The 27305-nt window shown below is 39.6% G+C and overlaps 1 protein-coding gene across 6 annotated transcripts in view; it reads right to left on the minus strand.

Moving 5' to 3' along the window:
- The window catches only part of CTNND2 (catenin delta 2), a 636240-nt gene that overhangs the window by 29816 nt on the left and 579119 nt on the right, over positions 1–27305 (minus strand). For all 6 annotated transcript variants that reach the window (XM_071553703.1, XM_071553697.1, XM_071553698.1 and 3 more), the window contains 2 exons: positions 8668–8878; positions 5351–5435 (listed from right to left, as the gene is read on the minus strand). In XM_071553703.1, the coding sequence (XP_071409804.1) occupies positions 5351–5435; positions 8668–8878 (296 nt within the window). The remainder of the gene's footprint in view (positions 1–5350; positions 5436–8667; positions 8879–27305) is intronic.

Below are 27305 nucleotides of genomic sequence, written 5' to 3' on the forward strand. Positions count from 1 at the left end.
ACACATTTTGTTGGATCCTAAGTGGTTAGGCAAAGCAAACCAATGAATAGAAAGCATATCCTTCCTGACAATTCCTCCAGCTCTTTAATATGACACATATTAATATTAATTGAAGCTTGTTTTTAGCTAATAATTTTTCTTTCAAGTTACACTCATTTATCACAACCCTTTTGCGCAAATTTCCTCATGCAGTTTAACAAGCTATCTGTGTTTAACAGTAGTTGGTTGTGTTCTTGAATATTGAGATAGAGAAGAATTTACCAGCTAATGGAAATCTGTATTTTCTAAGGTCTTCCCAAACCTTCAACCCACTAATGTCCTGGAGACTGGAGTGGGGGGCCAGTGATCCCAACTGCTTAGGTGGCTAAACATAAACAGGAAAGGACCTCTCTCAGCAGACTGCAAGCAGCACTTTTTTCTCCTGCTGACTATACAGCTTACCAAGATACCCAAAGAAGAGGGGTGTACAGGGAGTTTGAAGCACAGGGACAAGCTGTGAGATAGCTCCTGTACCTGGTTTTCAGTAAGTGTTTAGCCATTAACCCACCCATGGGGCTGTGGATCATGTGACCATTAAGCACCTTTAAAAGTCCCCATTTTAAGTATTTCAGAAGAGGCTCTTGAAAACAGAGGCAGAAAAATATTAATTTATGAAAATACGTCTCGCTTGCAGAAAGCAAAGAAGTTTGAAAATTATGACACTGTCTTTAGGAGACAGTATTTCATCTGCTGAAGAAAAGCTCTGATGATCATCTCTTTTTTAGAAATTAATCACACTAAATATTCTAACTATTGTCTATATGTGACTGAACCAGAACCTTGTTTTCCTAGTTTTTCTGCTGGGGGGCTTTTTTTCAGATTAGATCTCTCTTTCACCTATTGCTTGGAAACTAATCATATTTTATGTGAACTCCTTCATTATGAAGGACCTGCAAGTTTTGAGATGGCTGGCAACTCCTTAATTTCAAGACTAAATTAATTGCATCCTCTTTGTCTGTCAAGTCTTTTTTTTCTCCCTACAGTTTCAGGACTAGAAACATTTATGCATTTTACAGCTTTTCCTTGTTGCCAAATTAACCATGCCAGGGAGGGAAATTGCTTTTTTTTCCTCAAAGCACAAGCCCACAATGGACTATCTAACACTATCATCATCCTTACGGATCTGAATGCTGACTATTGGCTTCTTGTGTCTTTTCCACGCCAGCCAAACCTAATGAGTCCATGTGTCTCATTAAAGCCACAACACAACTATGAACTGGAAATCCCAACACACTGCACAGAACCTGCCAGTGGAGGGCACAGGAAGTGATATGGCTCTGCAAACAGAGTGCATAACTTATTGTGGATTTAAAGAGCTTTCCAAGTGGAAACTGAGACAACAAATCCAATGCCTCCTCCTCCTGGAGCTTGCAGTGCACACTGTGGGAAATCAGAAATCTATCTATCATTCTCCTGAGCCTGGAATGCTACAACCTCTAACTGAGCACGCTTTTCAGAGAATAAAAGCCTACTGGAGAAGAGAGACCAACAGTTCAAAGAATGCCAGTCTTCTTGTATTAGCTATTAAATAAATGGGTACAATGTTTCTGCTCCAGCAAACTGTGAGAAAGCAACATACAAACATTCAAAAACCTCATTGTTTGTAACATCTTGGGAATCTCAGGACACACTGGATCAAAGAATCATGGAATCACAGAATAGCCTGGGTTGGAAGGGATCTTAAAGTTCTCCCAGTTCCAGTTCCCCTTCCATATGCAGGGATACATTTCACTAGACCAGATTGCTCAGAGCCCCATGCAACCTGACCTTGAACATTCCTGGGGATGAGGCATCCACAGCTTCTCTAGGTGACATGTTCAAGTGCCTCACCATTCTCACAGCAAATAATTTTTTCCTAATATCTGATGTAACTCCACTCTCTTTCTGTGTGAAGCCATACCCTCTTGTCCTGTCACATGATCTCGGAAAAAGTCTCCCTCTATCTTTCTTGTAGGTTCCCTTCAGTACTGACAGGTCTGAAACCCTTTTACAAGAAATATATCCCTATCCTAACCTGGCTTACTAGATTTAATTTTCTGTGCCTCCCATCTCACTGACTTGTGGAATACTTTTAGATTTTTCAGGATAAAAAAGATAGATAGGATCTTAAAATTTTGTGTAATCAAAAGATACTGTTTGTATTCTTAGTGAGATACTCTACTATCTTGAGACAGGCTATGTCACTTCATTTGGCCAATGAGATTAACTGAATCATTGCAGCTGTTGCTACAGTCTGTCTGTAAATGGCCCAGAGAAACAGAAGTGTCAGTCAGACACCGAGCAGTAGAATGAAATTTGTGCACATAACTGCTTTTCTTCAGCAATATAGCTGAAGCTGGAACCTTGAAATCTGCGAAAAGTGGGCTATTTTTTATGCAATAGTTAACTTTGACAGTGTCATTAGAGACTACTTCCTTTAGGTTTCACTACATAGGTGTGTATGACTGTTAATAGCCTTGGTTGAAGCTGAGATCTTGCTCAGACATGATGGGATTGGAGCTGCAGGATGCACTGCACATACCCTGCTTAGGGCAGCCCTGCTACTGGCAGCAGGTGGAGGGACCAGCTTCTGCCTTCTGCCCTTCACTCCACAGCTCTATGGGAGTTTACTGGGGAGTGCTGCAAATGGGAAATTGGTGCCTATGCACTTCTCAGCTTTTGGTCCTTCACAGGTGTGGCAAGTCATTAGGCATTCACACCAACCTCCAACTCTGGATTTCTGCCAGTGCATTTTATCTTCTGCCAGCTATGGGATGTTTCCTGCAATGTTGAGCAAAATTAGAAAAGTGAAAGAGGTTTTAATGTTTTTGCTGATCCAGTTATATTTGGGCTAATTATACTGACTGCTGCTTTATCAACAGTAAACATATATTGCCTTCATTCACCGTTGATACAAAGAATAATACTTCTGTTTTTTTTACCTCTTCTTACTTTACTGTGAATATATAGCTGTAAAATATATCACAATTCAAACTATTTGATTACACTGTTTGTTCAACAGAAGATAAGTGCTGCTGCTTTTACCTAAATATGATGTGATACTTGTAATTTCCTTGTATTACTTTACAGAATTGTGTCTCTGTTGGCGTGTTCTTTGAAGACAACTGTACAGATACTTCAGTGTATAGGGGGAAATTGCTGATGGTTATGCAATGGGATTTACCTGCACTTCCAAAAAGGCTGTGCAAGTGTAAGACACTGCAAAGTGCTGATCATATTACACTGTACATTCACTCATTTTTACTGGCACATATATTTTAATGGGACAAAATAAAGACTGCATTGACCCCGTATCTTTATATTACACAACTAGCTGACTATTAGTATATTGCAAACTTTTTAAATTTTCCTATCGTAAAAACTTTTCTACTGCTTTCCAAACAGTAGTGAAATTCAGACAGGCAGCATTAAGCGTCAGCCTGCTACAGGCAAATTTAATAGCTATTAAGACTTTATAAAGATTACTGTATGTACTTTAATAAAAAGGAGTATTTTAAATTAACTATCTGAACATTTTGATTAAACCCCCCCATATTTATACAAGGCTTAGCAGCAAATATAATAGCATCTAATGAGTATAACATTAAATAGCAGAGACTGACCTTCATTTTAAGACTCTGTGAAGCCTATAGGACTTAGCCAATATAGAGATTAATAAAATGCTTCCTGAGAATATTAACAATCTGTCTGCTATAAGCATCCTGGAAGCTACCTCAAAGGCTAGCCTGCCCTATTTTCCATACCACAAGTAAGTATTTGTGGCCAGAGAAAATGTTTGGAAGCATGCAAGGTACTTAGTACCTAAGCATGCTTAGTATGTAAGTACATTACCAGGCATCCACGCTGGCAGCCAACAGAATGTCCTTTAGCTGGCAGTATGCTCAGAAGCCATACAGCACATATATTACCTCATGCACGGAGCACCCCAGAAACTGCTTTCCCATCCCAGCATATATTTATACAGACAGAAGGTTGGAAATGAGCCAGACATTGTAAGAACCTCTGAGAGATTACAGTGCAATACAGTTCAGCCTCTACAGTGCAGCCACCCACATGCACAGAAGTCAGGCTATGCACAGTTCCAGTGTGTTACTGCCTTGCATCAAGAAAAGCCTACTCTAGCTCGTGTTTATTCCCACCTCTTAATGGGACAGTTGAGTACCAGCTTGTTAGTTGGAATGTCTTCACATATGGTATTCCTAGGGATGCCAAGGATGACTGAAAATACTGGAAGTGAACAATGGGAGAGACTCAATAATATCTTCCTCACTCCTCAGACTTAACACAAGCAGGGCTGAGGCATGCAAAAGAACAGCATTTCAAACAGAAGGTCAGCTTCTGCCAGTTTGAGATTCAAAGCACATATTTCATGTAACTAAGTTATTTTCTTGTGTAGAATATATACAACACAGACTGGGCCACTGTGAACCTGCCTTACTCCACCATTCTTATGCCTCAGCCTTATCTAGGACCTGAACTTTTCTACCACATGAAGTCTCAGCTCTCTTGGATGACATTTACAAATACAAATATTGATTAGATAAGATGTGAAATTCCAAGTAAGAAGACATTGGAGAACAAAATTGGCAGGCTGATACTCACATGGAATGTAATTCAGTTTGGAAATATTCACCAAGAATTACTTTTAGTAATAGTCATTTTACTAAGCAGACACGTTTAAAAAGCTATATAGGATGTTGTTCCACAGTATTGTATTTCCCTCCTGCAATTCATTTTTAAGAGGCTAGCAGGCCTGTGGGAATGGCATTTTGTACTATAGACTCCACAGACTGTCTGAAAACCAAGTGTATGAGGTTACTGTCCACCACCTAATTAGAATGTTTCAATCCAGCTCCACATATAACTGGTCCCTAAGCACCACTCCTTCAGATACTCTTGTTTACAATCTCATGAGGAAATTTGGGAGCTGAAGGGCTGGAAATCTGGTAATGTCCTCAGGACAGGATGGGGAGGCATAAGAAGGACTGGTCCAGTAGGAGAGTTTGCATAGATAGCTTGTTCTATGAACAGAGGACTTCACTCTCCAGGGCTGCCAGATTCAGCACTTTTTGTATGAATTTATTTTAAAATCAAATTCACTCCCACTTTTCACCACCACATGTATTTTCAAAGGGCATTTCTATGTTAAAAGTAGAAATGAAGGAAAAACTAATGGCTCCAAATAACTGAAACTTTAAACTCCAAGAGAGGTTTCAGTCACATAAAAAACCGTTTTGACCTAAGTCTCTCAGCCCCCAAATTTGGGTAAGAACACAGAAGATGATAAATCTAGAAAAATCCCAAGACTTACCTTTTTGTAGAGACTTCTCAGGTCTCTGTACTGCCACATACTATTGAGGACCTGAGATGCTGCTTTCACCACTTTAGGCGAATGCCTGTTACACACATATATTAAAAAGGGAGAGAGAGAAAGAAAGAGTGAGGAGACTGTTAAGCACGAGACACCATTCACCCTAATTTTCAAATGCACTGCTGTGGATTTAAATCCACAACTACAGTGTGTTTCAAGTATACCATAAGATCTTTGGTTGGCATCTTGGATACCAATGAGTTTTAAGCAAGGGCAATATATATTATTTCTGTAGTACTAATCATTCAGTGAGGAGCAGAACGTGTGCTACTCAGTTCACATGGGGATTCATGCTGAGAGCACAGTAAGAGGAATGGGAGGTAGCAATTGACAAAATTGTTGAGGACCCAACTGGCATTATATACATCTAAGATGTCCTGGCTACAACTTGTGCCCTAAAGGACAAGGAGTCTCAGCCAGAGTATCTTTCTCTGTCAGCTGCCAAACTTCAGCTCTTGACAGTGTGCTCAACTCACTAAGCTTCTCTTAGCAGTGGCCAAAAGAAACACTCTAGCTGGGTGATGGGCACTGGTTTTGAAGTGCAGAGCCAAGATGCAGAAATACAGCTGATTATAAAAAGTCATGATAAATTTCTTTAGGAATTCAAATAAGGATCTGGATGTTGCTAATACCATTACCCTTTAATGATGGCAACACAACATCATGTTGAAAAGCATATAACTTCATGCGGGCTTTCTCTTCAGACAAGTTTTGAAAGAAGATCTAAACTATTGCTACAATCAGTTGAAGTCATATAGTCCTCCTGGAATAGGTAATTAAAAATATTCTAAAAAAAATGTATTGGAGAGTATTCATCTCAGTGAAGAAGGGTCAAATAGCAATGGACTGGGAAGATAACCCAGCCCACTGAGGAAGCATACACTGTGCTAGACCAAAAAGCACTAGAATGCTAGAAAACCTTGCAAGGGCCAAAGCCCAGAGGGAGGTGATTCATGTTTCACTCACAAGAGGCATATGGATTGCAGAACCAGAAAGAAACCAGAAAACCAGCAACATAAGTTACTGCCTCGGGCAGAAGCCTTCTCAGGGGTCAGACTTTGTTTCATTCTGTGCCTTCTGAGAAAGATCACTGGTAGGCTGACACTCAAGCTGGTAAAGCAATGTTCATGACACCACTGATTCAATTAACTTATACAGTATTTTCCCAGTAATTCAACTGGTGCTTTTTTTCCACTTTTATTCCACTTCTTACCCAGAGTACAGCAGTAGATTGGTAACTGATGGGTAAAGAGGACTTTGATAAACCCTTTCAAGCATAATGTTTTTATACTTCCAGCTGTGCTGGCTAGTGGGGTGCTGGTAGCATGGAGTAACTAGGAAAACAACTGTGCCAATACCACATGAGTACTGTGAGACAGGAACTATGCAATGCTGATATGGCTGGTCTTGGCAATATAACCTTACCAAGACCACTTCTCTTGTGTGGTCATACAGGGAAAGTGCTCAGGCCCTGGGCATGTTCCAAAGGCTAGCAGGGCCAGCCCCACACTCCTGGCACAGATGCATACCAGGATGCATGGCCAGTCTAGTATCCTGCACTTGTAGAAACAGATGCTTCATAGTGGACAAAATGATTTCAAACTGAAGCATTTGACTGTATCCAAGTGAGCATGCCACCATTTTATATTGTTCCAACAACCAGCAATTTTGATTTTTAAACAATCAATTACCTGTAAGAAACCAAACCAAACCAATAGCGCACATTACTAACACTTCTGAAAGCTGAAAAATGGAACTTTTACTTAAGATGGGCATTTGTAGCACTGGGTCTTGACAGGTTTTTTTGTTCTAGAACTGTGTAACCTGTAACAATGACACAGAACTGCAACTCAAAGTAATTGAGAGGAGGGATATATATCACGTGTTTGGAAGGGCATTTTAGAATTACTCAACATTACCTGGGCTAAATGTATCATTAGAAATAGACATCTTTCACAGTCATGAGGGATAGTTAGACAGGGAATGATACCCTTGGATCCTCCTAAAACTGCCCATGATACTTTGAAAATTCCAAACTCAACAGGTATTAATAATCATTATGAGATACTGAACAGGTAGACAAATGCATTATTCTGAGGAAAGACACATTCAGCTTAAGAGAAATGGATATGAACCTACTTGCAATATCAGTACATTAGCTCTAGAAAATATAAATATTTAAACAGAATTAATAATAACAAAATGCAAATGTAAATAAATTGGTAGAGCATGGGGAGCTCTCACAACTGGAATCACATACTTGGTCACACTACTGCTTTTTACCTCTTACCATTAGAATGTAAGAATGTTTCAATAATGAATTTGGTATGAAAGGAAAAGGGTGACGATACAGGAAAAGAAATGTGATTAAGTTGTATTGGCAATGCTCCAATCACATAGGCGAGCACAAGTTCTCATACCAAATGTAGGGTGCATAAATCTTTCCTTCGGGTTGTGGCCTGTCTTTGTGGGACTCTTTTAGAACTCTGATGCTGCAGTAGGCTGTGTGATGACAGCTTCGAGTAGGTGGACTGATGGGGTTTGTACACTACAGTGAAGGCTTTTTGTTTTCAAACTGCCATAGTCCCATTGCACTATACTTCAGCAGGTTGACAAATATGAGAACCAGGCTATCTGTTTTAGGCAAAAGAAGGATAAAGAGTGAACTCTTCATGAAGAGTGTGGACATAGGCAAACACACAAGATGAAACCATAGCTGTTCTGAAAATGTCACAGTAGTGTGCAAGACTTTTGCCTCACAAAGCATCCTAATGCTCTCCCAGAAAAAAACAGTTAGGAAAATCCGTGGATCTGTTTCTACTATGCCCCACCTTACAGCAAGCTGGTCGCAAGGAAAAGGGTGCTGTAAAGAGGGACAGTGACTTTACATTCTTCACTCTTGGAGCAAGAGGAGCAGTCACTCCTTCTGCAGGGTGCAATCCAACTACTCTGATCCCTAATGTTTATCAGGCTCTTCGGGAATTGCTTAGAGGTACTGGTTACTGTAGATACTTGTCCTTAAAATGCACGTGAAGTGCACTCCCCTCACTTTGATAGTACATCAAAAATAAACCAAAGCAGAGGGAGTCTTTTGGTACTGGCATTGTCTGTTTCTTGTCACCTTTCACGCTGGGAGTATGATTTTTGATGAAACTAAAGAATTCAACTCACGATTGCACAGAGAAGGCAAACACATTCAGGACTAGTAATAACTACTGGAGAGGTTAAAAAAGTGCAAGGTGATTTGCAAAACATACTTGTCTCCTTTACTCTTAGATATGCCAACCAGTTTCTCAATGCCGCCTGCGTCTCGTAAGGCCTTGGCATTCTCCATGTTTTTAGTGATGACTTCATGCAGAGTGCAGCAAATGGCAGTAACGGTGTCATCAGACATGGCCTTGCTCGCTGAGCTGTTGCTGTTGTTAGCGCCTGGCAGTCGGTGGACCAGATCCCTCATGGCATACTTGCCTTTGTTGAAAGAAAATGGTAGAATTCAGAAGATATAGCAATAAAGGGTGATGGAGAAGAAGTACAGGGAAAACACGCAAGACTATAAGCACCATTTGCATCATTGCATGTAATCTAATTGGATACTGATATTATTTTGGAGCAAGCCACATATATATGATTGCATGTACAAGCATTTCACACATTACTAACTCTGTTAATATTTCCATACTGCAGCAGTTGGAGACTTCAGAGATGTCTACATCATGCCCTTAAGAGAATGAAACAATGACAATAAAGGCCACATATATGTACAAAGACAACCTGAATGCCACAATTTACCAAGCTTGGAAAGTCCTCATCTCCCACCAAACAACTGGTAACTTGTTACTATAAATTGCATCAATTGTTAAAACCACAACAGTGAATGCAAATCCAATGACGTTGTTGTTTGTGAAAAAATCTTCTCTGTCGGACCAGTTTTACTGCACAAGGTTAATTCTATACTTCATGCAGTACTTTAACTGGGTTTATTAGTGGGCCAGATATCTCACAGTTGCCTTTGCTGAAAGAAAATGAAGGTCTTAGACTGGGCTTAGACAGTATTGTTCAGAGAGGACACCACCTTTTCCACACATCCTTAGTTGTAAGGATGGTACTGACCAGAAAGGGAGCCTACTATGAGACAGCTATTCCAGTCTGATACTTAGTAAGGAGTTACTTAAGAAAATGCTAACCACCAGAACTTAAAAATCTCCTAAAATGAAAGGATTTTTTTAAATGGTCGCATCGAACATCTCATGAAAAAGAAATTATGTCAATTATGTTTGGACTCAAGGAGCTTAAAGGTCTTTCCCCGCCTACATGATTCTAAGATTATAATTTGTTCATGTTTAAATGAATTGATTTTTAGTTTTTTACAGAATTTCCTCATGTAATGCTTGGGAACATAATACAAAAGCAACTTCTGAGCATTTGTATCTGTATATGTAGTGTAAATATAAGTGTAAATATATATAAATGTAGGGCAGGGCTGAGTGCCAGCAGAGATACATGAGAAGCCTTATATCAGTTCTTGAGGACTGCTATTATGGTAAATGGCTGCTCAGTCCTTTGGTGTGATGAAGAGAAGATCAGAGAAAGTGCAGGCCTGATGAAGTTATTACTGAGGTCAGTGAAACAACTCTGAATCACCTGCAGTGCAGCTGTGCTAGGGATTTGCATACAGCAATCACCATGAGTGCATCATGCAGGAGGAAAAGCACAGGAAAACTGGGAAATATAAATATAATTAGTAATCTAATCTACATCACATTTTGTGAATGAAATAATCAGGTATGATTATTGTATATAATATGATAATTTAATCAGATTTTTTGATAACTTGAAAATGTTCTGATCAATTAGTGCTTATGAATACTTACTAAAAATCTTATTTCTGAATTCATGAAAGTTCTTTGTGTCCATATTTGAAAGCAGAGGTAAGAGGAAAATTGCATATTTTAACCACTTTTATTTCTCACAATTTTCTGCTATAGCAGAACTACAGTCAGTAGTACTCATACAGAATATTCTTAATACAGATAAAAACTAAAATCTCTATACTGAACTGTTAAAGATTATAAGATAGATTTTGTGTTAATGAGAGGCCTTAGAAAATACTCATTCCATATCATGTTTAAAAACATTCCTCATTAAAAAAGCATTAACATTGCCAACAAAATGTGTGCAGTAGGATTTGAATCTTACTGGTGTGCTGCAATAGAAATTCTGTCCTCAAACATTTTTATTTCTTTGCACTTAATATTTCATTTACTTGCATTATTAGAATTTTAGCAATGTAATTAATATCCGATGTAGTACAGCTGTTAGCACCACTTTCTTTTTCAGAAATGGTTTGCTTGAGCAAACTGAAAATCTTCCTTTCCCCTACACACTTACGAAACACTGTTCTAGAACAGCCTGAAATGCTATCTACATCTGTATCTGTTAGTTCTTTGCAACAGGAACACATTAATAGCTATTTATCACTTACAGTGATTATTTCAGTTTGGAACATATGGCAAATTCACCTTGCGTATCAAAAAATAAACCATGATCTGATGTAGCTTTTACTCTTTCAGTGCAGTGACTGCCACTGGTCAGCTGTAAGTACATGCAGATAAATCAAATCAGTGAGACTTTCTGCTTTACTCTGTGCACACATCCAGAACAGAACAATGTTCCTTTGTCCTTTTACACCTCACTTAGATTTCAACAGACCATCTCACCACCTCAGTCCTTTGGTGGAACCAGATCACGATGATCATTCCATTAGCAGCCAAAGACTGTATCCCTGAGCATTGGGTATAAGGAAATCTGGATGGCTGCTCCAAGCAGGTTTCTTTCCCAGAACTGGCCTAGTATTCTGGACAACAGTATTCATACCAGTACACATGCCTAGACACACAAAATGCTTCTTACAATAAATAAAGGCTTTGGAGCTATCGGAAATCTCAGCAGGAAAACTAAACCAAACACAATCAAGCACAGTATAAGCATTCAGGACATGCTAATGCTCAGGAGTTCTAACATTTCTGCTGTGCACATCCTTCAGTTAGACATGAGAAGATCAAATAAGTATTAGATACTTCAAAACAATAAAACAAGCTTTTTTATAGATAATGTGTAACAATGGGACAGTAGAGCATTCCTTATTCTGAGCAGTTGTAGTAATTCCAGTTCAATACTACTATTCAATTCTCAATCACCTGCATATTTAAACTAAAATATATTCTGAGTGGGTTTGGTTGGGGTGCTCTGGTTGGTTGGTTTTGGGTTTCTCTATTTAGTTTATTTTGGTGTTTTTAGCTAAGAATTGCAAGAAATTTAGCCTTTAGATAACAAGTGCCAGAAGACTGACAGTACACATTTTGTAGACCTAAAATCCAGTCAGTGTATTTCAGCTGTGGCAGCTGTGCAAGGTGGTGTCCAGTTTGGACACTGCCCTATCAGAATTTGCAATGACAATGCCAGCTCCCAAGTCCTGCCAGGAGCTGCCTGGCAGGGTGTGACAGGCTTTCTGTCCCTGCCCTGTCCCCAAAAGGCAGTGGAAGACAAAACTGCCACCTCCAACAAAGCTTTATTTGCATACATGGGCAAAGACCAAAATTCAGACAGGTATCACAGCTCAAAGTGTCCTTCCAGAGGGTCACCAGGAAAAGGTGGCACACCAGCTGGAATAAGAGAAAAATGTCTGGGCCACTGAGTTCATCTAAGCCACCATTTACATGGTCTTAACATCTATTAACAAGTGTAACTATTATCACATTTTCTGTGGTTTCAATACTTTGAAGACTTCTGTTAGCTACTTGAAAATTTATCTGGGATGAGCAAATCCCCTGCCTTACCCATAAAATAATGTGGCATTAATTTCATTTCATTCAAAACAACTCAACTTATATTGAAAAGCAGTAAATTTATTTTAATATAGAGTTAAGTCATTGAAATGGAAAGTCAAGAATTATTCTTTATACTGCAGAAAAATTACACAGTAACTTACTTGCATTGTAACCATGTTTTCTAAAACTATACATGTAATTAGTTAATATTCACAGAAAAAACTATCAGCTACACTTAGCTTCTCTTAACTTAGTTATGTTCCTACTGCTTTATGACAGACATGAAGAAGAGTCATGTTTTCCAGCATTAGCTATAGAAGAAACCTTGCTCTACTTTACAGTGGTGCAAATGTCAAGTAATGTCACAGGTACTGCTGCATCAGTCCAACACAGCTGATGCAGCACACACAAGGATGACAACACATGTGATCCTTGACTTTTGCCTTAGTGGATGTTAGATTCTGCAGAGTATTTGCATTTAGAATTATTTTTTTTCAAATGCAAAGAACCTCTTCTGAAGGCAGACTGAAATGTGTAATGGAAACTAGTCTTGTGATGCCAACAAAGCATTACCTAGCACTACCATGTATGGCCAACTGCAGATTTGGGCAGGGCTCTCCCCACGTGAGTGTGCCCTTCCAGCCTGCGCAGTGGATGTTTTAGGTGAGGCACAGCGTGCACAGAACTGGCCCCACTGTTTAAGTCCCAAGGTCCATCTGCCACGACCGAGCGAGCTTGGACAGTGACAGTGAGTCCTCGGGACTGTCACAGCACCCGGTACTAACCGGGGCTGACCCTGCTGAGCATCCGAGATCTGACTGGATGGGATGGCAGGGAGGCATTGAACTGCCAGGGGACGGTCCCACTGAGACTCGAACTTAAGACCCTGGGATTCGAAGTCCAGAGTGCTCTCCTTTACACCACAGGACTGTCCACCAGGAACACTGACCTACTGAAAAAAACAAGAAACCTCAAAAAGATATTAATTCCAACTAAGAACCCTGTCCTAGAAGTGGAACTTGTTCTATAATAGCTCATCATTTTTCACCCCCTTTAAGCTGTCCATTAATTCACATAAGTAGCTTGATAATACAAAAATGGCAAAATGTCACCATACTTTGTTGTAAAGACACAGATATCCTATTCCAGATCTACTGGTGCCTCTATGACACAATATATGGGAATTTTCTTCTCTTTGTGCTAACATGGGCACCACTTAGTCATACATGGTTTTGGGCACTTTCACCATCCTTGTGTTTTTAATGCCATTCCACTTCAGTGTTTCACAGACTTTATGGAAAAAATACGAATGGAAAAGCTTTTATTATTAGTTTCAATCATTACTTAATAAATGTGCCAAAACTGTCTACTTAATTCATATGGAACCAATTTTAGTCATGAGTCAGTGTGTTCAACTGATAGTCTAATAAATTAGAGAGTATTCATCACAGAGTAGCAGTGGTAGAAATACCACTACTATATTTGAAAGTTCATTTCTCCACCACGCTTTGATTGTCAGATCCTGTTGTGTTAAGGTGTAATTGATTAGCACTACTGGCACTAGTGTAGCACCTGAAAGTGCCCCTCCAGATCCAGCTGTTGCTGTTACAGAGGAACCCTGTCCCTTCTCTGAAGATTAGAAATTTTCTAGTACATACTGAGGTGCAAGAGCGGGTATAAGAGCCCACAAAAAAAGGAATGATTAGGATTACTGCAATATGTAGCAAACTCTGGACTTGGACTGCCTTGACAATCCAAGGTATTTTGGAGGCATCAGAGCAGCAGTCAGTCTCCTGTCATTTAAGAGAGTAAAGTTTTTTTAGTTTTTGTAGCTTCTTTTGCCACTGAGAACACTCAGGGGGGAAAACTACCCTGAATTTTGAAGGCAAAATAGGCTGAGGTAAGAAATGCCATCATACTGGGTCTTAGAACCACGTGTGGTTTTTCTGTGGGACAGAGGAGGAAGCAAGCCCAAGATGAAACACGGCAATGCCAGAGCTGTTGGGCCAGGAGAAAAGGCAGAGGACAGAAGGAGACAAAGTTAAATCTTTGAAAGCAGAAATGGCTGTACTCAAGCCCTTTGACTTCCTGTGGTAGTGACATGCACAAACATTTGTAATCTCTGGGACTTCAGAGTAAATGCATATGAAGACATTTGACTACATAATGGTAAGTGACTAAATAGTACTGCAGTTATCCCTATCCAAAAAAAGTCTCACCTCAGCTCGATCATTGGTAAGGGAAAGAGATGAATTAACTTCAAGTGCTTTCAGTAAGTTCATGGGCTGGAGCCACTGCTTTAGCTGCTTCACATTAACCATAGCCTGTCAATTAAGTTGGGATAATGAGTACTTTAAGCTAGAGCACAATGCCAGATTTCATTTTCTTGCAGGTTTATTTGAATTTAAATTTTAAGACTCTGTGGAGTCAAATTATTTTTTGAGAAGACAGAACGAATAAAACCCATTACACATACATGTCCTCCTGTGTCCCCAAGGATCCAGGTGCACTTTGCTCATGGCTGCTGAGACAGAACAAAGAATCAGGTGGAGGTCTCAGATTCCCTCTTCCCTCCAGACAAAAGATACACACTTTTCAATTTTTTACCACCTCTAACGACAGGCAGCAAGATTTCAAGATGTAAGACTGGTATTTGGTATGGACCATGACACAGATGAACTTTCCCTGATGTATTGTATGTGATGTGCCAGTCATTGGTTTTCTTTTTTAAAAATCTTTTTTATCAAGAATAAATTCAGCCATCAGTAGTGTAGTATATAAAGCTCTACAGGGAGCAGAACTAGTAATTTTTACAGTTTTAGGGAAGAAACCCTCAAACTTCCAATGAGTGATGAAAGTATGTGAAACACCTTGTGTGGCAATGTCAATTGAGATTTGCTTGTAAAAATATCAAATATCTAAAAGGGAACCATTATAGAAGCTTTTATCTTTTGAAAAAGATTAAAAATGTTGGTTCTATATTTTGCAAAAGAAAGGTATGGCATGAGGAGAACAAGAAATGACAATGGGCACAGCCATAAAAAGGATGAAAGAGCAGTATATACAGAAGCTGTTGGCATTGGACAAAGACAGAAGAGAAGCATTTTGGTATTTTGAACATGAACATGCCATGGGAAATCACAACTGGGTGCAATGCCATCACTGCTTTTCAGCACAATACTTTCTGAGATCCTTCCTAAGTTTTCATTCCTGTAGCGGCATTTCAACCCAGTTACCTTCCTCCTTCAGCCTCTTTGCTTCCAGAAATGTAACTTTTCCATTTCATATATTTACTGCCTCCCTCTGGCCAATTATTTTTCTTGTTTTCACCTCACATCCTCAGGGCTACCCCCTCTCCCCTCTATTACATGACTAATAACTTTTCTTCTTTGAGCTGTATCCCCTCAAACCTTTGGATCTTAACTGTGAAGTTTTCACTGTCCTTTGCTATGTCTTGTAAATCTCTGCATCTGCTTTGTTTGCCAAGCCTTTCCACTCTCTCCTCATATTGGTTTTCACCCTACAGTTTGAGGTTCAGCTAGATCCTGCTTTTGTCACATCCCTGCATGCCCATGCCCCAACCCCACAGGGTCATGCTTTTTACTCTTCTGAATGCAAGGAAATTTGAGCCAGTTTACAAGCATAGATTTTAGACTCAAAAATACCAGCGTGTTTAAAAGCTATTGCTTTTATACTACTTGATTTCTCTCTTGCATATCTCCATAGCACAGGCAACTATTTAATCTGATGTTACTTCTAATACTCATTTTACTCCTCTCTCAATGGAACTACCTTCATATTCTGCATGTCTTACACAGTGAGACTGCAGATATTCAGATTTTATATTAGCAGTTATCTTAAAAACTAGAGTTTGAACAAATTCCAGGGCTCTTTAGCTGACCATAACCTGCTAATTCATGCCCCAACACCTGCTTTAAAGGCTAGATCCATGCCTGCCCTTTGCATGCAGAAGCACTTCAGCTGGCTCTGTTGGAGCCAATGCCAACATTAGAGCAGTGGATTGTGCCTGCTGTACACCTCTGCCTCTTCCATCTTTGCTGCTGTCTGTTTGGCCATTGTCATGGGATGTGTGCTGCCTGCCCTGTGGATTTCTGGAGTAACTAGCTCTCCTTCAGGGGAGTGTATGTTTGCAGCAGAGCAGTCAGAAAACGAGTACAGAAATGGATTTATGTGCACTATGGCCAAATGGATTTTCTGTCTCTGAACAGCACCTCTCACCCAGCATAATGGATGGCTTCTCTTTTGAATGTTCGTCCATATATCAGCTGAGCAATCTCCATCCTCCCTCTCTCACGCTGGAGAAGCAAAGCAACCATCAAACACAGGCAGAACTCACAGAGTGTTCTCTGACTTGCAAACTGGGTTTTGAAGATGAATTTGGGAAGAGGTGTAAGCATTAATTTGTTGTCTGTCTCACCCACGCTGGGACTATAAAAATGAGGCAGTTAAAGTTCAGCTTGACTTGCCTAATTATCTGCTGACCTGATATGCCAAACAACTGTTGGGTTCACAGAAGGAGAAAAATCTCCACCAAAAAGCTTCTATTTGTCACTCTCAGCAGTACAGGAAGCAGCATTTTTTAAGACAAACTATCACAAATTACTGGTCTTCTGTTGTTCCCTCTCTCTCGACCAAAAGAAGGGATTTGGGTGGTGGCTTTGGCTGCCTGCCCTGCACTCTTCTCTGGAAGGTCATCTGGGAACACAAATGAAAATCTCAGGCTTTATTGTTGTTGGATCCAAGAAATTCTTCTTGTATGTTTGGGTTTTAGATACAGAATGGCTGGAGTCCATGTGTGTAATAACTCAAGTAATTTCCTTTCTAATAAATTTTGAATACATTTCCTGCCAGGTATCCAAACCAGAAAAGGCAAGGCAAGGAGCTGTCAGCCTACCTATTGACTGAGGTACTGCAAACATATCCAATTAACCAGCTTCTTTACACACCAATAGATTTATTTCTTGTTTAGACTGCACTGTCATCTTTCCTTTCATCTTTCCACTAGCCCACGGTAAAAAAGATTCTGCAAGGGAAGTGATTCCTCAGTTTAATTGCTGCAGGCTAAGTTTGCCGATTACTGGAGCTGGTTTCAGTCCCTCTCTATCCTCTTCCCTGCTCCCTGCAGAGAACAGAGCTTTTGGAAGACTGAATTTTAAAAAAAAAATAGTCATTTAATTAATGTTATGATTAATCAGTGCTGCTAAAGTGCTTTGAAGAGGAAAAGTGCTATGTGAGTGTTGAGTGGAATTTTAGTTTTATCTGCATTATTTTCTGAGATAGGATAATATTTTGTTAATAGTCTGATTCAAGGGACTTTAAATTAGGCCACAATGAAGAAATAAGAAACCAATCTATTTTTTGAAAAATAAGTTTAGGCTTCCAGATCTATGACCTGATTCAACACCCACTGAAATTAATGAGCCTGTCTACCAAGGTCAAAAGGTATTAAATCAGATTTATAAAAAAGTAGCTTTTCTTTTCCACTTTGTGTTTTATTTTGTGTCCGGAACAGAACAAGATTCTGACAGGAGCAACCAGAGTGAATTGCAATCAGACATTATCCTGTTTTAACTCTCCATGAAGCAATTGCAATCTATTTGTTACTATTTTTCTGCTTCTTCAGTTGTGCTACAATACTGCCTGAAACTCATGAACTGATTTGTCCCCAAGGTATGATCTGATAGACTGATTGTTTTTGCATGCTTTTATAAAAAGTTAGGACAACATCATGGTGAAAACACTAAGACTATTAAGTTGAGAAGTGTACATTAAAATATTAGGAGAAATAAAATCAAAATGGATCCTCATGATATATTCTGCTGTTAAAGGTAAAATAAGCAGCATAGATGTAAATGTTTTAGCTCAATAAATATAAATCTTGATAAAGTAATATCTTTTGAAAACAACCCTTCCAACAAATACCAAACCACTTCAAGTCATACCGCAACGTTCACATATTCCGCAATTACTTCAGTGTTCAAACATTTCTTAAGTCATCACCATGAAAACTCTACATGGAGCAGTTAAGATAATTAATCTGTGCATGATGGCAAAACAACAATACTGAGGATATGTATCAGTATTTCACACTGCTCTATTGTGCACCATAGAATAAAATCATTTACATTTAAAACAAAATCCTGGTTAGTTTCTAAGGCTCAGTGAAATCAGACACTAACTTCACAGATGTCAGTGGCTGGGGAAGGACAGAAGGGAAAAGAACAACTAAAAGAACAGCAACAGAAAAAGTAGTAGATGTTTTAAAAACTTCAAAGACAATTTATCTATGGAAGGGTAAGAATATAATGCAGTATTTGCTTTTTTTCCTGCCATTTGGAATTGTTAGCAAAGACCTCATGAAGACACAGTGTTCCTCTGCTGAACTGCTAATGTATCAGTGTAGCTAAAACAGACTATACGAAGGTCTGCTGCAGCAATGAAGCCATAGGCACATTTATTAGAAATGGGGTCTCTCACACTACTCATGCATAAATGGAGAGATATTCAGTTTTATAGGCAATTTTTAGAGGTCAATTAATTTTGCAGATGATACTGATGTTCTGACTTAGTTTAATTCCTGTTCTCAACAGGGTGTTTTCTCATCTTAGCAACACAGCCTTTGGAAAAGAGCAACTTATATTGTAGTTCTATATTTTAATTCACCTGAAGCTGCTACAGTGTAAGACCTGGATACAGTAGGTATGTAAGCAAGGATATGATGCAGAGTGAAACTAAGTTCTGCATTCTCATAGGAAGGGCAAAAAAGCATCCAAAAAACCTTCCTTAACAATGAACATCATACTATGTTTTAGTTTTACTACAACATGACTAGTTTTTACATTTCTCATAAAAACCTTTCTCAGCTCTTCTAAGATGTACAGCTCATTATGAGTTGTGTTTAAAGAAACTGTGTCAAATGAATCCTAGTCCCAACAGATCTATCAGAGTACAGATCTACTAGAGCACAGTTCTGTTTGTGCTTCCTTAAGAGGTGGGAGTCAAAGGGTTCATAATGTGACAGTTTTGGGCTGTGCTACTGCTGATCCTTTCAAGGTAACAGCTCGAGGTGTCACCTTCAGGCTAGTGGCTGATCAAGTCTTTTCTCTGGTGGCCCTCAAAGAAACTTTGCCTGCAGACATCCATTTGAGCTTGCTCAGAGTCACTAAACTTGTTTTTTTTAACCTGAGTCACAGCTGCTCACCTAAATCTGAGTAACATATGGCGAGAGGATTCTCAAGACTGTGGACTCACTCCATTTCCTTCTCCTGCCTCCATGGCGAGAGTCAGAGTCCGTATGTTAGACTTGTTACACTGGATTTGATCTCCTTCTTGGAGATCAGGTTGGACAGAGAAGATTTGCTTAAACCAAAGCCCATAAACTCTTAGATCATTCAATTTCTTCTCTCTCCGATCTCTGCAACATTGGCTGACTCCTGCTACTTCCACAGAGAGGGGGAGAATTGGGCAAATACTCCAAAAGTCTTCTATTCTCTCCAGATTTGGGGAAAAGCCAAATCGGGCAAAGAGCAGGTGGCTTCCAGGCTCCAGTGCCTTATTTCAAATGATCAGAGTGCTCTGAAAGACTAGGGAGGAGTCAGAGTGAAAATTTTACATGTATTCAGCAGCCTTGCTACTTCCCTGAGATGTGGAAGAATATAAACTACACTCTGCATTGCAGGGAAGAATGGGGGATCAGGTTTGGAGTGCTGAAAAAAGATTTGAAATTAAACCACCAGGAAAACAAAGCTGAAAAATAAATGCTCTCAGCTAAACAAAACAGGCAAGAGGTCAGGCACAATGCTGACCTCCTAACCATGGGAGATTCGGAGGACAATATTCCCAGAGGCAAACTATTTCCTGACTGACTGCTCTTCTGAAAATTACAAATCTGCAGAATGTCAGGTTCCCTCTTTGAGAGCAACCTTTACTGTCAGTGTCACCTTGAAAAACTTCGTACACAAGTATAAGGCTTTGCATATACTCATGCTAATAGAACCATTTTCCTCTAATTAAAATTATCACTGATGATTTGCTAAAATAATCCTGCGTTACAAAATCCAAATGTGCAAAACATAACACTTTAAGAGCACTAGAGCAGCACAAAATCTAAGAGATCCTGTAACTTTTCTCCTGAGAGGAGTAAGTAACAAGACAATTTATTTTTCTCGTGTTGCACATTAGATCTACTAAACAGCAGGTGAATACTGAACACCACCACTGCACATTCCTTTCATACACAGAGCTTATGCTGCAAAATCTGTCATTTTGGACTAGGAGCCTTTTTTATCTTTCTTACGGTTGCAGAGGACTTCTCAGGATTTTGAGAAGAAAAGGAAATTTAGAGCCTGTATCTTGAATAAAAAGCAATAAAAGCCAAAAACTAACAGGGTCATCCACTGATCAACTAAAAGACCAAGTTCCCTATGTTAGAAGGATTAGCCCACCTCTGCTCATGTTCCCCAAAGAGCTAAGTGTAAAAAACTGAAATGCAATCATGAATGAATTGGGTCCCTAGCTTAGTCTTGCTATACTGTGGACCTTGGTATTTCTGGAAGTAAAAATGAAAAAAAAATTGTGCAAATAATTTCCTTATAAATTATAGAATGTTTGAGGTTGCCAGGATCCTCAAGAGATCATCTAGTTAAACCCCTCTGCTCAAAGTAGGTCCAACTCGGTGTTTCCTTATATTCAGATGGAATTTCCTGTATTCCAATTAATGCTCATGAACTCTTGTCCTGACACTGGGCATCACCAAGAACAGTTTGGCTCTGTCCCCTTTACACCTCCCATTAGGCATTTAAACACATGGATAAGATGGCACTGAGCCTCCTCTTCCCAAGGCTGAATAGTCCCAGCTCTCTCAGCCTCTCCTCAGAGGAGAGATGCTCCAGCCCCATAATTATCCTTGAGGCCCTTTATGAACTTTGTCTAACATGTTCATGTCTCTCCTGTACTGACAACCTCCAGAACCAGACCTGGTACTCCATGTGTGGCCTGACCAGTGCTGAGCAGAGGGGAATAATGACCTGCTGTTAACACTCCTGACAGTCCAGGAGGCTGCTGGCCCACTCTGCTGCCAGAGCACACTGCTCACTCACAGAGTTTTTTTAGTTTTGTCTCAACAGTTAAAGCAATGGCAATGAATAGGTACAGTAAATGTGAGACCACATTAAGCCCTTACCCTAACTCTGGCCACTAACACTAGGCCCTTGTAACCTGACCCCCAAACCTCACCCCAGCACCCTTCTCTAATCTTGAACACCAAGCCCTACCATAAAGCTGATGAACAAGCCCATACCCTTTATGTTACCCACACCCTAAACCCTTGTTCTGATTGCAGACTTGATCTGCTGTCCCTGACCCCAACCCCAGCCCTTCACTGCTACTCCCACCCCCAACCTACACTCAAACTGCTTACTAAAAACACTGCAGAACTTCCAACCCTCATCCAAAGCCCTTCTCTAACTCCAAAGCCCAATCCCTCTCCCCAAAAGGCAGGCTCAACCCCCTTGCCTGTGCCTTACACAGATTCCCAAAGCCTAAGCCCTCCTTGCCCTGCACATTCTTCCCCTCTCCTGACCCCAGCCCTTGGGTACCTGTGGGCAGACGCCCAGACAGAGAGTATTCCAGCTGGACCTCCTGGGAATCCTTGTGCTTCACCACTCCAACAGGCAGGAGCTGGAGCCTGGCACAGGAGGAAGCTCTCTCACAGAGGGTGTGAGAGAGATGGGCCAACAGGGAAAGCTGATTTTGTAGCTGTAAGTGGGACTCCAGTGATGAGACATCAGTTGTCAGACTACATTTATTAAGCCTTTACACTAAATCTGACCACTAACACTAAGCCTGACTCTGCTCCTACCTCTCCCCTAACCTCCTACTCCAGTTCCAAACTCCAATCCTTGACCCCAAAACCACAAACACAAATACTGAGCCTGAAACAAAATCCAAAAATTAATAAGCTGGTGAAAGCAGAAAATAAAGGGCCACAGGAAATACTTCTAATTGTCAAAAAACAAATGACAAGTTTTTCTGGCATGATCTTTCTCTCATAAAGCTAATCAGGAGCAATGAGGTAAAGCTTCATTCATCACTGTCTCAAGCAAACATTAGTCTTCACTATGTGAGAAAATTAAAGATTTTACTCCTGTTAGCCATGGTTTTCTTGCAGCACAAGCTGGTTCCCAGCTTGACTTAGCAAAAACATCCAATTAAAATTCATGCCTATGAATCAAATCCAGTGTAAAGCAGATGGAGTATAGTGATGGGTATGATGCAATGCACTAGCAAGTGGCACTGGTCTTCCCTTTTATAGTTATGCTAAATACTCTATTTAAACAGCATCACTAAACTCAATAGATCTTGAATATCACAGTGCTACTCTTAAAAAATAAATCCACTCAGATAAATGAAACTTTGTGAAAAAACATGAGAGAAGGAGAGAGAATATTAGTATTGGCATATCAGCTTCTGAGTGAGACACAGTTAACAGCAATATTATGCAGCCACACATTCCTTTAAACATGAGCTCCTTATCTAATATAAACAGCAATACAGAACATACTTGCAGTCATGTAGTATGAAATTTATAGCAGACAACTCATACTGAAAAGATTCTTTAAAAATCATTAATATAAAGCACTCTCTTACCAATTATGTGATACTCTACTGGATAGCTGTTAGCTTCCAGATTTATTGACATGAATATTCTTATCTTTGAAAATGTCTGAAATATATCCTTAGTACATATTTATTTCAAATATTAAAAGTAAACATTCTGGAGAATATCTTGGAACCTGGCCCACTTCTGAGCTATGAAATCCTCTTCTGAAAGCAAATTAAAGTAGATAAACCTGTCATTTATGTTCAAGTTCTCTTTGTCCTGTAATTATTTTTCCTTTCAGAGACTGAGTCAGATAATTCTCTTCTTATAATTCACAGAAGTTATGTGGCTTTAGACAGATACACATGGAAAAATGTTTGTATTTATATCAAGTAATTTCGTAATTACATCTAGAATTAGAATGGCTGAGGTTAGAAAGGACATCTGGAGTTTTCCTAGTCTTACCTCCCTGTCCAAAACAAATGCAAAACCAATGCAATACAAAGACATCACAAGAGACAACTGCAGTTCAATAGGAAACTGTTAAAAAATGTGTTATATTTTATATAGCTGATGTAATACAGTGGATGGCATATATAGTTCCTTTGCTGCTTCCCTGCTAACTAGGCTATTGTTTAAAATGAAAGAAACATTTAAACATGATGCAAGCCTCTCTTCATGTATGCACATGCAAGTTTAGTCTCTTCTCCCAGTAAAAATTTTAAACAGAATTTTTCCTACATAAAGACCACAATGGACTGGATTCTTCCTGAAACGAACATGTTCAGGGATGTGAAGGCAGCAAGAGTATGCAAGTGGAAAGATTAACTAATAAAGAAAATACATATTTATTCGCAGAATAGGAATGAAAAATAAGACGGAAATGCTGCAAATAGGATGAAAAAGTGTTTAGATGGTGTTACTTAGAACATGTGCTAATGGTTCATCATTGAAATATAAATACTTATCAGAAGAATTCTGTAGAAAATGCATGAATTAAGTTCTGTAGACAAGGTTCTGTCTTGGGTCCGTATCCATCCTGTGTCACAGTCAGTGGTATGGATGGTGATAGACAGAAGGACAGAGGCTGAAATGTGTTTGAGAAATGCTTTAGAATTCAGCTATCTTGATTTCAGAAGACAGAATTCATGAAAGACAAATGGATATTATTATTGTACAGAGTCAGGAGATGACTATTTGCAGAAAGACACAATTAAAAACAACTTACTGAGCAGCAATTCTGCAGAAAAGGATCAGAAAGACCAAGAAGATCACAAGATAGGAGTGTGTTACAAGATGGGTTGCTGTGACAAAGACAGCTATACAGAAGTGTATTAACAACTCTTCCTGGTAGAAAATTAAGGTAACAAGTTCCTCTGTGCAAAGCTTGTGGAGAAATACCACAACTAGTCTGAATGCTGGACTTCAGGGAAGATACGGACCAGAATGAGTCCAAACGAAAGCAACAAGAACAGCCAGGAAGACATAAATCTTAGGCTGCTATCTCAGCTTCAATAACATACTCAACTACTGTAACTACACTTTTTCAACCTGAAAACAAAGTATAGTGCTGTCTTCTTTGTGGTACTGCACTGGCATAATTCTTACTGATTGTCTTCACGAACAACATATATGGCAGAGAAGGCTTCTGTGAGGGGTTCAGGTCATCAAGAGAAGACAGAAAAAGCAGGGTCCTTCAACATATGGCCTCATTGCATGTTTTGGATGAAGTCTTCATATGGTCTAGCTAAAGAACTGCAAAAAGGAAGTTACAAATCAAGTGTTCAAAACCAGAAGGTTTCAAAGAAATGGTGCAGATGTTAATTTTTATAATTTCTGAATTTCTGCTTGCAAGCTGCTCTTGCTGGCCTTGAAATAGAGTGGTTCAGTTTATATGAGAGGGCCAAGTCAGTTCTCCATTATTTATTCATTAAGCTAACTTAATAAATCGTTAATTATGACTGAGACAGAGTTTGCTCCAACAAGATAGTTTGGATCTCCAGGAAGGAACTCCTTTTGGGATCACAGTATGTCAGGCACAGCTTCACTAAATTCAGGGATGTTAGTCCATGAGGCCCTGACATTACCAAGGGGCTAAGAAGCATTTCACCTTTCTCTTTTTCCAAAGGTGGAAGTACACTGTTTTCTCTGCACACTTTGAAATAGATTTCTTGCTCTATTCCTTCTGGAATACATCCAGTGGTACAAAAATATGAATTCCAGTCCCTATGGAGCTTGATACACCACCACAGCTGTTAAACACACCTCTTGCTGCAGCAGTGTGTCTGTCATCTTCTCATGGCTGAGTGCTGAAGGGCTTATAGGAATGGCTTAGACCCAGCATTAACATGGTTTGTTTGATATTTAGGCTTGTTGAACCTGTACACTGAAGGTATTATACCCATTCCACTGCTGAACTTGGGAGGCTGCAAAGAGCTGTGTGCTTTTCAAACTGGTTTACCAGAAATGGGAGATTTTGATGGCAACGCTGATTTATGCTGAGCTTCATTTGTCAAGAGATGGTGTTTGGGTTTAGGACTTTCAAACTTGTGCTCAAGAGGCCTTGCAGCAGTAGGGTAAGGGTTTATTGTAAAGCAGTTGTGAGAAGGAGTGACTGTTTTATGAATCTGTTAGTTCCTTTCTCAGGGCCTTTGTCAGGGAAGCTTTTTTGAGGATAAAAAGTGAACTGCAGAGTGTGCTCTCTAGGGAATCTGAAAATCGCTGGCTTATGCTGAGGTGGAGGAGGGTCAGACACAGAGTTAACTTTAGAAAGTGGAGGCTTGGGATGTGCTGGAGAGACAGGACAGGACTATTAATTGACTGAAGTTGAGTACACTGTACTTTGAAGGAATAGGAGATGGAGCTGTAACTTGATGGATGGGCTCAGAGCACTTTTCACTGACAGGCCTATCCATTGATTTGGTATCCCCTTAGAATAGCTGGTGAAGTTCAGCTGATTCTGGAGTTGTGCTGGTTTGGTGGGCTCAGAATGATGGCTGGCAGGAACCTACACACAGAGCTTATCTTCAAAACTCCTTGATCAGAACGTGATAGCTGCTTTCAATAATACCCTTCATCTTCTTCAGGATCATAATGACTTGGGACCTTTGCTTGAGGTCTCTGTGGTTCAGGAGCCTGTAGATAAACCCCTTAGATGAAGTACTCTTTTAGCTTGTGAGCACAGTACACTTGTTGAAAGATAAGATAATATGATCTTCCAAAATGAATGAACCACTCAACTTCCTGGTACTTGGAAGAAAAGGAAAAAAAAGAAGTCCAAGGAAAAAAACAAGATGAGAAATGGCAGATTCACAATCTGAGTCACCAGATCCACATCTCTGAACGCTTTCCTTACATTTTTAAGTTGCAAAATTTCTGAAATACATTTGACTACCATATTCCTTTTTTTACTCTCCTTGTTGTCTGCTCTTTTTCTTTCAGAATCAGGGAAAGTAAAAAGCAGAGACATCTTATCTCCCTTTACCCCTCTTCATAACCCAGGGAATATTCTTTCCCTTTGTTCATGGTCCTCAGGTGATTGGGCAACCCTGGCTTCTGGGTCACCTGCTGCCATGGCCAGGTGACCAAGTGGCAACTCTGACTCCCTGACCCTGCAAGAGTTGTGCCTGCACTGACAGGCCACTAATCAAAAGCACTGCTCCTTCCAGAAAGAGTGGTGTGCAAACAGCTCATCTCGGAAGTGTCCTCCTGGGTTCCTGTTGCAATCTAATCTAGGATGTGCCCCAGGACTGGCAATAAAGAAAGCTCATGCCATCCTAATTTTCAAACTAGTACCACTGCTTCTGGAAGTACTTTAATCAGTTTTGTAATAATGATGTGCTTTTTAGAATTCCTTTTAGTGGATGATGTCTAGACATTCTCGGCACATTAATCGTCCCTGACAATGACAAAGACACACGCGATTATTCATTCACAGTTACAGAAACCAAGACAAAACCAGCCAATGTCCAAATCAAGAAGCCACCTAAAACAAAGGTTTTTCTCCTCAGAAATGACTGAACAAACCTAGTGAACAAATGAACTCTTCCAGCTTCAAGATGTGATTTTGTAGTGTTTGCTTTATAAATAATTTAATTATCTTACTTTGGTGGCAACTCTACAACAAATCTCCAGCCACAGGGCTTCAAATTGCAGCTTCTTCTTAATACTGCCAGACTAATAGTTACTGATCTCTAAAGTTTTAGGCAGAGTTTAGAATAAAATAGGCAAGGAAAGAGACAACATTTAATTTTCCTAAGAATGTGGAAAAAGTTACACTGATGCCAATCTTTGACTCTTAATCGATTTTTGCATTGTTTGAAGCTTGAACTAGAGGTGCAGTTCTTTTTTCTTTCTCCTTTTAATAACTGTGCCTCAGCTTTGAAGTTTCTGTAAGCTGAGGATAGCTTATCAGAAAAGTTCTCGTGAATGAAAGATACTTAAACGG

The sequence above is a fragment of the Pithys albifrons genome, chromosome 4, assembly GCF_047495875.1.
Source record: "Pithys albifrons albifrons isolate INPA30051 chromosome 4, PitAlb_v1, whole genome shotgun sequence".
Taxonomy (NCBI): domain Eukaryota; kingdom Metazoa; phylum Chordata; class Aves; order Passeriformes; family Thamnophilidae; genus Pithys; species Pithys albifrons.